The sequence below is a fragment of the Macrobrachium nipponense genome, chromosome 41 (genome assembly GCF_015104395.2).
Source record: "Macrobrachium nipponense isolate FS-2020 chromosome 41, ASM1510439v2, whole genome shotgun sequence".
NCBI classification, from domain to species: domain Eukaryota; kingdom Metazoa; phylum Arthropoda; class Malacostraca; order Decapoda; family Palaemonidae; genus Macrobrachium; species Macrobrachium nipponense.
The window spans coordinates 3,804,735-3,818,555 of NC_061102.1; the positions used below are offsets into that span (position 1 = coordinate 3,804,735).

At 35.8% G+C, this 13,821-nt stretch overlaps 1 protein-coding gene across 1 annotated transcript in view; it reads right to left on the bottom strand.

The window, feature by feature from the left end:
• The window catches only part of LOC135212436 (tensin-1-like), a 771,151-nt gene that overhangs the window by 318,362 nt on the left and 438,968 nt on the right, over positions 1 to 13,821 (bottom strand). The window contains exon 5 of the mRNA XM_064245807.1: positions 3,603 to 4,085. Within this exon, the coding sequence (XP_064101877.1) occupies positions 3,603 to 4,085 (483 nt within the window). The remainder of the gene's footprint in view (positions 1 to 3,602; positions 4,086 to 13,821) is intronic.

The following is a 13,821-nucleotide window of genomic DNA, read 5'->3' on the forward strand; positions in this document are numbered from 1 at the left end:
ATGTGTTTCAACCAATAAAATGTTTCATCCGATAAAGTGTGTTTCAACCGATAAAACATGTGTTCCAAACGATGTAATATGTTTCAACCGATAAAATATTTGTTCCAAACTATATAATATGTGCTCCAACCAATAAAGGATGTGTTCCAACCGATAAAGTAAAAAGGAAAACAAAAATTCTGACTGCTAATCATCCACAATCTTCAGGAGAAAAATGATTGGCTCAATCAAGACTTAAAAAAACTATTGAAAAAAAAAAAAAAATAAACTAGAAACAAAAAATTTTCAAGTAGATACGCTCTACCTAAATGATCGGCACTAATACAGATGTAATAAGATGAAAGTTTGTTCTGACAAACAGGCACTGAAACCGCTTAGTTATTTAATACAGTTATAAAAGGTAAATTACTACTCGAGTCAATCATTGATAAAACGGCTAAATATGGTTAAATATCATAAAAATTGATAAGCTTTTCAAAGGTCAACATCAACGACAAAATTTGGAACCTCTATGGAACCTTGTAATACGATGCTATCTTCTATTTGCTACATATTTGTGACAGTATGTAGTTGTACTTCACAGCAAAGGGAGTGTCATACTGGTGGTCCATCACCCTGCAGTATGAGGGTAATTAACCCAAAGACGAAGAAGGGGCGAGGAAAGTCAAGGAAAAGGGGAATTCAGAAAGGGTACAACGAGGCAGCAGAATACAATGCAAAGACACAGTGGATGGTACACATGACCGGGACAATCAACATAATGAAAGACTGTGGGGGACCGTTAGAAAAGATTATATACTCTACTGATGCACTGGAAATGTGTCTATTTATCCATGAAACGTTGTCCAAATATTGATTCCTTCATCATCATAATTTTTTGCTCTTTGGGCAGAGGTCTGATATAATAATGCTCGTGTTTACTCTGTCGTTCAAAGATACAGGAAAATAGAAATATTTTCTTTCGTGACGAATTTGACCAAACTATACATGCGTTAATGTGTAAGTCATGTCGAAATGCAAGATTTATCAGGACAAATGCACGTACAGGAATATTTATATGCCCAAGAACCCTACCTATGACCTCCTCATACAAACAAAAAAATAATAATACTAAATAAAACACCATCACACATTTTTATCATATACATATAAGTTATTTATTCATTTACTTAACTATTTACGAGGAAGTCCGTTCGTACACTCATATGCAGTCGTAGTAAGTTTCATAAAAAGAACATCTTATACACGTAAACAATACACAAACACACACACACGCGCTCGCGCACAAACACACACACGGAACTACGCAGACACAACAAATGCACGTAAATAATGCATATCCTCTCCTGACAACTCTACTCTCTCTCTCTCTCTCTCTCTCTCTCTCTCTCTCTCTCTCTCTCTCTCTCTCTCTTTCACCTCTATACTATCACAAACACCGGAAAAAAATTGTGTCATATTTCCAGGAGGGCGTGACTACTCCAGAAAAACATATGAATATTTACATCAGGAGAAACAACATATCGCTTCGAGCTCATATGAAATGTCAAACGCCTCTTCAGGGAACCGACAACGTAACTTAGACGTCACCACCTCAGAAGGGCTGCCAACTACGAACGACTACTTACGTCTGCAATAGAGAGCGATTATCGTCACTTAAAGCAAAAGGACTGAACAGGTAAAAAGAGCGAGAGAGACAGAAAAGAAAGAGCCTATCCATAATCATCTAAGAAACGTGAAAAGTTCCCCTTAACCCAGGGTTCTGTGAGAGCGAGAGGAATCGTCGTCATTCTCTCTCTCTCTCTCTCTCTCTCTCTCTCTCTCTCTCTTCTCCCAGCCTCGCCACGCACCTTCCCCTATGCTCAGATGACCTTCGACCTTCTCCACAGGGTCAACCCATTTGCGTCTCCTCTGCTGCTTTCATCAAGCCCGCGCCTGATGCATAGCGCACGTTCTCCATAACACAATCAGCGGGTCGTAATGACAAATAATGTTGCATTTTTTTAAAAGGATTTTTTCATTATTATAGACGACAGCAGTGTGGACATTCAAGGGCGTAGAAGGATATTTAGAAGGAAAGTAACTCGACTGAAGGAAAATCTCTTCTCGTCTGCTTTATCGAAAGTCGTATGAAATATTTATCCTAAAAATTCATGCAGACTACTTCAGGAATATTTTTTAAGGATATTTTCGTTATTATATGAGCAATTCAAGAACGTTGGAAGGATATTTAGAAGGAAAGGAACTCGACTGAAGGAAAATATCTTCTCGTCTGCTTTATCTACATTATCTCAAGTCGTATGAAATAAATATCCTAAAAATTCACGCATACAGGAAACAATTACGATTGGAAATGCGATCAGTGCAGACTGCTTCAGGAATACTCAATTCATACTCATAAAATTATGATAAATACACTTGTGAATATTCTGTTAAATACATTTCAGTGTTACGAAGTCAGTGAGATAAGCAGCGATGAGTGTGTTAGCCTTTTATCAACTGTTATTTAAGAGGAATGGTTTTTTTATAAACACTGGATAAAAGAACATAAAAGAGAGTCATTATTGGAATATAACTGAAGAAATATGAAACTGAAGAAAAAAATATTTATATATATATATATATATATATATATATATATATATGTATAGATATACATATATATATACATATTATTATATATATATATATAATATATATATATATAGAATATATATAATTAGAGTAGAAAGTACAATAGCGTATCACAGAGCCAAAGAAGCGCAATGTGTCAAAAGAATAATGTCAACAACCATCGAGAATAATAAGAGCAGCATTAAGAACAAAAAGGAAAAAAATATTGTAAACAAAATCCTTAAGATTCTGTAAGTGATGGTGATGTATAACAAAAAACAAAGATAATAGTATTTACAGTGAAACACAAACGTTTATAAAAAAAAAAATGGAACGTTTTAATTAATCAGGAAATTATGTACATTTTGGCTAAAGAAATTGCATGCTTCAGTATTTTAAATGATTAAATAATAAGTTTATAAAATGTTGCCTCGGATACCTTATTACATTTCAACTACGGGATATACAATTTACACCAATTTATAGGGATTTACCGTTTACACCTATTTATACAGCATGCATTGGGAAATTTTGAAGTTTCCCCCAACAGGACGGATGAATTATTACACAGAAACAGGGAACTGTTTTATATATAATATATATATTCTATATATATATATATATATATATATATATATATTATATATATAATCGTAGGGATATTTCACCGTTCATGACTAAGTCCTCATATAAAACTCTGCCATGAAGGTCACACATCAAAATGATCTGTACATATATTATTCATTACCTGAACTCACCTCCGTAATTCTTATTATCTTTACCTGCATCATAAATACACGCACCAGGGCAATTAACAGTATATGCCCAGGTGACTTCCAGAACATACCCAGGTCAGTGTACGTAAGTACCATGTTAAATACCACTTTAACAAGTATGAAGTCATTCGAGTGGGTTAAATGTAGTTAACAACTGAGAGAAAGTGCAAAGCCACTAAAAAAAAGTTAACCACCACCTACAGACGTTCTTACCGGCACATGACGTATCCCCTGATGATGTTCAACCTCTCTGGTCGAGAAGGAAGCGCCCCTCCCCACATAGCTCCCATCCGCAGCGGAGGAAACGCTCCTCCTGGCGCTCAGAGACGGCGAGCCCTTGGGAGTGCCTCTGGGCGAGCCACTAGGACCGTCCCTAGGTGGCGTCTTAGACAAGCCTCCTCCACCTCCACCTCCCGGGCCTCTGGCGACGCCGGCGTAATAGCCATGAACGGCGCCAACATCTGACGGCGACGAACCTCGCCGACTGGGCGTCGGGCTGGGCTGCAGGGAAGGCGGCGCCGTGCCCCCGCCGCCGCCCCCTTGCCCGGGGCGCCGAGGGGAGCGCGGGGAACCTTGCAAGGAAGAAGAGGGCCCTCTGAGATTGGATCCCGGGGTGGCAATGCGGAGCTCGTGAAAGATCTGCCTGGCGGGATCGGTAAAGGATCGGACTGGGGGCGCCTCGCTCACAACGGCTTCCTAGGCGGAGAAGAAGAGGGCTGCTAGTGCCGCCACCACTCAAAGCTTCTACAATATACTGCTACTACTACTTACTACTTGACCCAACACCTCCTGCCTATCTAGCCCCTCACCATCCTCCCCCAGGCCACTGAGTCACAAGGTCTCCCGCAAAATAGAAACATCAATAAAAATCAAACGGTTCTCGGTTCCTGAATGAAATGCACATTTCTGTGGTAGCGTCTACACGTACTATGCTTCCGTGAGATGTTTGGTTTTGTCCTTCGTTTAAATTACTAATTAATGATCAATGAAAGTACTTCTCCGACCACTTCAATTATTAATGAAAGTACTTTTCGGTCAGTTTAAATTACTAATGAGTGATCAATGAAAGTACTTTTCCTGTCACTTAAATCATCAATGAAAGTACTTTTCGGTCAGTTTAAATTACTAATGAGTGATCAATGAAAGTACTTCTCCGACCATCTAAATTATTAATGGAAGTCCTTTTCAGTCCGTTTAAATGACTAATGAGTGACCAATGAAAGTACTTTTCTGGCTGTTTAAATTTCTAATGAAAGTACTTTATCTGCCGTTTAAATTATTAATGAAAGTCCTTTTCAGTCCGTATAAATTACTGATGAGTGATCGATCAAAGTACTTTTCTGGCCGTTTAAATCACTATTGAAAGTCCCATTGGGATCTCAGTCTTTAGAAACCTTAAGGAACAAACTAATAACACAACACATGACTCCTTTACCACAACCTGGAGGAGGATGGCTCACAACTCACAACACAGTCGCCATCAAGCAAAACTAAAAAAAAAATGGTGTTTGAGAGTTATTACCCAATGGACTCATTTAGATCAGTACACTACTATTTTTACCAGAGGAATGACGAATTACATAAGCATCAGAAATAGGCAAAGGCACAAAAAGAGAGCCTTCATTAACATTAACAAGCACCAATTGAAACAAACTCTAAATTGAGAATTTTTCAAAGGCATTTGAATACTTAATCAGTGGCATGAGTATTGAACGCCTCAGTTGAGCATTATTCGTAATTGTAAGATTAAATGAGTGGAAGCGCAGCTGATAATGTATAATCTCAAGGTATGCCATCTTATCACTTTTTTTTTTTAACTGAATATTCTGGAATGATGTATGCGATCCGTCAACATGTCTACAAACTATCAAAGTATCATAATACAAACGTACGTGTGTGTGTGTGTGTACGTGTACATGTGTACACATTAAGGTAGTGGTTCATGTAAAGTTTGAAATCAAATACTAAATTGAGCTACTTTCATGTGTTGTCCTAGCCTCCAAATACCCACCATCTATAAGTGTAAATGATCTCATTTCAACTGTGCACAGAATGGACCCATGACCGAATTAATCTCACTACTTCTTGGATTGTTACTTTTACGCGACTTAAATAAGTCAGCTTTCAAGATTCCTTACTTTAACAGTTTTCAATCTATATCCAGTTGTCATTCTTCTTTTATATATCTCATCTTTGTCCTTTCTAAATGCTAAAATTCTAAAAAATAACCTTAGATTTTGTTTACATTTATTGCGTATACATCTTTCTTTCGTCTATAGATCATTTCCGTTTGAAACGTTTCAGTCATTCAGATACTTTACTCATAATAAACGTTCAGACCTGAAATTATTGTGCTCCTAAAAAATCAGCGCTAAAAAAAAATATATTATAACCTAGTTGCAGTTTATTCTCTTCATTTTTTTTCTCTCCTGCTGAATATGTCTACCTAGAAGCAACAGCTTTCATTTCTTTATGTGTTCATATGCATATACAGACCTGAACTGCTATACGTCCCATTTTCTCTAATGTTATTTAGTATCGTCGTTTAAACGTTAGATATTTCAACGTTGAAAGGCATAAAATGATGGCAATTTCTAGGTCCATGTATAAAATCGCCTTAAAAATATTCTACGTATTTCAAAAACTTACTATATCAAAGAGTATGATTTAACTACATTACCTTTGCGAAGGAATGTTTATGCATAAAAAGGTGCAACTTACAAATGGTTAAGCTAACATAATAGTATTAGCTACCTCTTGCTCACTAAGACCTTCTCAAAGAGACTCAAAACTTCTAAGCCTTTCTCCTCCTTACTTTAAAAACATCTTCAGCTCTCATTTATTCCTCGTTTTTATTACTTTTTCTCTCTTCCAAAACCAAGCATTATTTATTTTCCTCTAGTTCATATACGTTGCTCTTTCCTCATTCGACTTATTTTCGTGGTTCCTTTCCTCCGAAACTTTCTTTTCACTTGTCGTGGAAGAGTTTTTTTTCAGCCTTAATGAAAACCCCCCTCTACGCTTTTAAAACTTTTTCCATTAATTAAAAAAAATGGTCTTTTGCTGTTCTGAACACAGTAGTGCTGGTCCTCTGGCTCTGACGTTACTTACTGCTATTTCATTCCTCCTTTTCACATTGTAAACATTATTGGCCTTCATTGACGAGCAAAGTTCTCCTCAAAACTATATAAACTCTTTATTTCTCTCGTTATAATGACTAGTTCAAAAATGATGTAAGGCGTAATTTGACTTTATAAAGTAAATGAAATAATTCCATAAAAACTATAACAGAAAATATGAACCCATACGAGCCTTTCAGCTACAAATATCTACACATTTATGCCGCGTAAGTGTTTTTCATGTATTATGTACGTTACCATTGACCACACCATATAAACTATTGCATAAACACTACCGTTTGTTTTATGCTATGGAAATACCTGTGCACATTATATACACACACACAAACACACACACACACACCACACACATATATATATATAAATATATATATATATATATTATATATATATATAATATATATATAAGCGAATACCGCAGGAAAATGATAAGGCAGAAATCCAAGCGCTTTCGTCTTGACAATGTCTTAATAAAGACGAAAGCGCTTGGATTTCTGCCTATCATTTTCCTGTGGTATTCGCTTATTTAACGAAGTCACGTGCATCTACTGTGATTTTTTAAGCATAATATATATATATATATATATATATATATATATATATATATATATATATATATATATGTACATATCACTAAATTCTCAGGTGAGTATTTTAACTCTATCTGAAAAAAAAACACACACACAATTAACCCCTGATTACCTTTTTGCCCTTCTTCTTTCTCCGCAGTGAACCCAGCATGGCGGTAATCACTCATTCACACAACCACACACACACACACACACACACACACACACTTAGGTTCTAGACAGAACTGCTAGAACCGAGTGTGACAGAACTAGTAGGTGGGTTTCGCCCCGCTCCTGCGACGAGGCGAATTCGACCAGGAACTTCGACAGCATCCACATGTCGCTTGAATTGCCAATGGAGTGATCTGATCCATTTTCGCGGTAGGATTCACTTGCGAGTCATAAATACATAGTAATACTCGGCGCCATTTGCGTCCAGTTCATCTCTGCACGTCGCAGAAGACGAGGTCGTCATGCATCATAATACTCTGACTTTCTTTTGTTTTTCCGGAATAAATATGAAATCTCCCACTTTTAAGAAAAGTATACACTGTCCACTGTAATATTTTCAGTAATGTAACTCACTTCTCACATAAAGTCACCGTTTCAAAAAGGACTCGTCCCCGAGTCTCATCATGACGGAGAATCTCGTTAACTTCGTGGGAACTATACATGGCGGACAACCCATCTCGTATCTCTCTTTTCCTTTTCACCGATCACTTTTTAACATGCATTAAAAATTTTACGGGTTAATTTTGGACCTAAAGTACACCTGAAATGAAGAGTACAGTTAATTTCCTACACATCTACACAATCTACACATCTACACATTTACATTCACTTCAGTTCTAGGAGACTAAAATGTGAATACATGATACATCAACATTGGTTTGTCAGGTTTGTTTCTTCTATAAAATAAAATGACATAAACGGAATTATTTTGACTAATATGATGCTAAAACCACTCTATGAATACTCCATCTATAACAGCCTTCATAATCACCAAGTGTTCCATTAACCAAACGAACAAGACACGCACCGAATGTCTTTAAAAATGTCTGCGAGACGTGGGAGAGGTTGTCCAGCATCTCGGAACGCGCCAATAAAACAGAGGAGATCGTCAGCAGCCTTTGGCATTTCCAACTCGCAATTACACCATAACACAAAACCAATGGGGGGGTAGGGGGGTGGAGGAATTAAGCCAGACGGATCGCGTCCTTAGACCCACGGACTGACACGCAAAGAAAAATAGCTGCAATGCACAAAAATAAATAATTAAATAAATAATAAAAAATAAAACGCACCACCCACATCGTGTCTGCTACTATTGAAAATTATGTTAGAACGTACGCTGACAGTCTTACGTCAATTATTAATGATTTCTCTCTACTTTTCGATTTCAGCTGAACGCCAAAAGCGTAGAGATACGACGGATGTTTTCTATAACGTCTGAAAAGACCAATTTTATGAAAACACTTTAGAAAGGAACGTTTACCTTCCTCCCTATAAGAGAAAACCGTTATTCATCTCGCAAATTCCTTTGAAACCAATCCCAAACCCCACGAAAAAAAAAAAATTACCCAAAGGTATTTTTGGCAAAAACACACGAATATTTTATCCTTATAAAACTTAATAACTTCATGTGTTTTGCACATTAGTAAATTAGCGGGTTTTGTTGGATACCAAAAATAAATAAATAAATAAATAATATAAAAAGTAAATAAAAAAATTCTAAAAAGTAAATAAACTAAATTCTACAGATGATTGAAAAAAATTTCATAGACTTGAAATTATGAAATAAATCTCTGCCGAAGGTAGCCAATACGTTCCCCTTACATGTCAAAATTAAGAATGAGAGAGAGAGAGAGAGAGGAGAGACAGACAGAGAGAGAAACTCCCCCCAAAAAAATCTCGGCATGAAAATTTTACCAGTAGCAAGAAAAATAATATATCTATATATATATATATATATATATATATATATATATATATATATATTATACACACACACACACACACACACACACATATATATAGATATATATATATATATATATATATATATATATATATATATATAGAAGAATCCAAGTAATTCCAGTGCCTATTAAACGTTCAGTGGCAGAACTTAATTCTGATCCCACTGGTCCCACGCTGGATAAAAGGATCTCTCTCCGGGCAGCGCCTACTGAATACCAATAATAATCATTAGGAACCTGCAATTTCTTTGAACGCCCCAGGAAGAAGAATAGGAAGGGAAGGTGAAGAGAGAGAGAGAGAGAGAGAGAGAGAGAGAGAGAATGATGATCCGTACTAGTTGAATATTTAAGACACCGAAGACCCCGATAATTACTTGAGCAGCTCTTGCCCGAGTGAGGGATTTGCATAGGCAAACAGAACTTGAACAAGAGGGAGCGTGACGAACTTTTCTGCCGCCTGTGTGTTGTTAATGAATCACAAACATGATGAATACACACGCACATACATACAGCATTCCCCCCCCTTCCCCCCCCCCCCCCCCCCCACACACACACACACACACACACACACTCAAAATACGGGTAAGGAACACTCAAAAGACTTAAAAATCCAAAGGTTTATGGATGGAAGAATAACGCATTTAACCTGAGGACTGGAACACTATTTTATTATGGGCATTATTCAATATTTATTTTACCGTGACATAATATCAATCTGGAACACATCATTAATTATATATCTTTTTTATCATTATTTCTACAATGACGAACCTGATATTGTCTATGTTGACATTAGTCATTTACATTGGAATCATATTCTCTCTCTCTCTCAGTATCATCATTCTTGAGAATGTATTCATTGTTCTTGTGAATGCATAACAACCATTTGTATCACTATACGATCAAAGACATAAAAACTAAAATACAAATTTTGAATCTACTGAGAAAGCCAAAAACACGATCGCTATAGTTCCCCCTGAAACGGTTTTTTATGAATGCGATCTCTGCTAAAGAAAACGGTGACGTCAATGGTCTTAGTTTATGGTTAACTTTACAATTTTGGCCTCGATTTCATTCACCTTCATTTGGTTATTAATCTGCACAATATCATATCAATTGTTTTAATTTTCACTTAAAACTACAATATTATTTACTAATTAACCGTTTGGAATCCAAGATAAACGCTAAAATAACAAAATGAGTAAAAGTAAATCAAGTTCCTCGTCGCAATTTAGCCCTAACAATAATTGCATAAGATCATCTCCATTTTTACAGATGAATGGCACCAAGAATGCCATGCTCTTATTATACTATTAACATTACGAAAAAGCACATTAGAAAAAGCCGTCTGTGTTAAAACGGATAGACCCAAAGACATTAGGTTAAGTGTAGCCTATAATAGTGATAAAATCGTGTTCACGTTTATAAAGATTTCATTTGAACTGGCGGACTTGTCTATACCAAATTGTTAGATTTCAGAAAATGGCGCTTGCAGACGCATTTATAATGAATTATTCTGTGTCCCATTAGCCTAAAAAATATATCTAGGTATTAAACGCTTCTGTAGAGCATTAGTCTGTGTCCCAGCAGCCTCAAACAAATATCCAGACATTGCAACTATCAAGAATGGCCACCTTCCTTATTTCAAAGTCATAATCAAAAGTTGCTCTTTATTTGCTGCTGGGTAGTCTCATCGAAGTGGTGAAAGGTCCCAAATACGCCTGGAAAAGTTTATATACGAGTACTAAAACTTGTAATATGGTAAGATAAAAAATAAAACTTCGATTTCCTTTAGAGTAAATGAAGGTCGAAGACTGGGAAATGGACGTTTGTCTTTTCCGTGGTTGAATTCAATCTTATTAATCATGTTGTTGTTTGAGATTAAGTTGGCCTTATGCCAGCACGGGCTCTTGCTCATAGAGTAGCCCGTAGTCAATTTGACAGTTTTTGCACTCTTACGGAAACCCCAGAGGTTTAGGGACGAAGTTAATGAAAAGGCCGTCACACCTGCGATACGGATACAAGGGTAAGGCTCCTGTGGGCACGAAAACATTACAGCTGTTTTGCAAGTAGAGCCAGGTGTTACTTCCATAGCAAATATTAATTAATGACCCAGCTGCTTCAAGCGCGTCAAACCGATATATGAATCACCTTTTAAAAGCAACTCCAGAAAGAAATGTCTGACTGCGATAATATTTATTTATAAGTTGAACCGTTTGAATAAATGTATGTCAATGTCATGACAATATTGATAACAACGTTGACGATGAATTAAAATGTAATTACTTCACGTCACTGAACAACTGTACACACATATGCTGCGCCTATTTCATCAGCATCATTGAAAAAGAGAGAGAGACCAGAAGAGAGAGAGAGAGAGAGAGAGAGAGAGAGAGAGAGAGAGAGAGAGAGAGAGAGAGAGTATATTTCAGTATTTCGGTAATTTGTTCCTTAAAATTACGACTAAATGAATTGAAATATTTTTTAGTGGATTAATAGGGCGCATTCGTTCACTATACTTTTGCTGCTGCTGCTGCTAATAATAATAATAATTAAAAAATAATAATAATAATAATAATAATAATAATAATAATAATAATAATAATAATAATAATAATTGAAAAAGAAACCCACAAATTCAATTTGTAACTTGTTTACTTCTGAGTATTTACATTTAGTTTTACTTGTAAATACTCAGAAGTAAACAAGTTACAAATTGAATTTGTGGGTTTCTTTTTCAATCTTCAGAAGAAAACTGAAAGAAGTTTTTGTTTGGTTCAATAATAATAATAATAATAATAATAATAATAATAATAATAATAATAATAATAATAATAATAATAATAATAATAATAACAATAACAATAATAATAATAATAATAATAATAATAATAATAATAATAATAATAATAATAATAATAATAATAATAATAAGAATGTACTGTCCGTAAAATCATTGCTGAGATGCATTTACTAGCAACCATTTCTTTTAAAGAAACTAAAATTGGCTACTGAATTAATTCATCAGGCTGTTGGCAATACTAATAAAACTCTACGATTATATTTAACATAATTATATTTGCAATTCTCAGTGAATTTCGTCATAGGAGGAAAGCACTGGCTTTTAACCAAATATTAAATCACCTAAATTCATTAATGACTAATGAGGTTTTTATAAGCCGAGTTTAACTCTATAGTTATCATGAATTTCTAGCTTAGATACTATGAGCATTGTAGGATAGGTGAATAGGTCCATTATCATTTCAAGATGTATGCACCATTATTATGAAAACCCCTAAAATGGAAAAGTACTATGAGCATTGTAATATATGCTCGTTATCAATTCAAGTTGCAGACATCATTATTATGAGACCGTTAAAATGGAAAAATACAATGAACATTGTAATATAGGCTCATTATCATTTCAAGCTGTAGACATCATTATTATGAGACCCCCTAAAATGGAAAAATACTATGAGCATTGTAGGATAGGTTCATCAACATTTCAAGTTGTAGACATCATTATTAGGAGACCCCTTAATGGAAAAATACCATGAGCATTGTAATATAGGCTCATTATCATTTCAAGTTGTGGACATCATTATTATGAGACCCCTAAAATGGAGAAATATTGTGATCATTCTAATATAGGCTCAATATCATTTCAAGTTGTAGACATCATTATTATGAGACCCCTAAAATGGAAAAATACAATGAACATTGTAATATAGGTTCATTACCAATTCAAGCTGTAGACATCATTATTATGAGACCCCCTAAAATGGAAAAATACTATGAGCATTGTAATATAGGCTCATTATCATTTCAACACACGTATATTAATTAATCTTTGAAAATACTTTACAGGGAAAAGAAAATTTGTGTCCCAAAACTACAAGCTTATCTTTTTCCAACCTCCTGGTCGAAGTTGGCAGCTTCCCTCACGCCCCCTCCCCTCCCCCCTCAACCCCGCCAAAAACCCCGAGCCAACCAATGACCTGAGAAGATTGTTGAGCCCTTTTTAGCCACCCCGTCCCCCTCTCCCTCTTCCCCCGCCCCCCTCCTTGGTCACAAAAGAAGGGACGAGGAAGAATAATGTAAGGAAAGGTCTGTGGATGCTGTATTCTCCGCAACACGAGATGGACGTTTTATGGTCTACTTGGAGAGAGAGAGAGAGAGAGAGAGAGAGAGAGAGAGAGAGAGAGAGAGAGAGAGAGAGAGAGAGAGAGTTTTTGTGACTGGGAAAGACTAGAGTTAAAAAGGAAAAAGTAAGTGAATGGATTCACCACCTAACTTCCGGCCAGGTCGCCCGAATTATATATATAGCAGTTTTTACGATAGAACATTACGCTGAATTTCGGCCTTCTATTTGTTCTCGGTTAAAAAAAAAAAAAAAAAACCATGGGGGACTTTTTATTTCGGTTTGTCTTGAAGGAGGCAAATACCTCTCTCTCTCTCTCTCTCTCTCTCTCTCTCTCTCATCATGCAAACAAACAAACAAACACACACACGCACACACACACAAGACATACGTGTGTAACACTTGCTGGAACACCGAGGAAAACATTTTTTTAAATGCTAATTCTTAGAGAAAAAAATGAGATGCCAATTCTTTAAACAAAATAACTAACAGTTTCTAGATGGTAATTCTTTAAATAAAATAACTAACAGTTTTTCAGATGCCAATTCTTTAAAAAAATGTGTTTAGATGCTAATTATTTGAATAAAATAACTAACAGTTTTC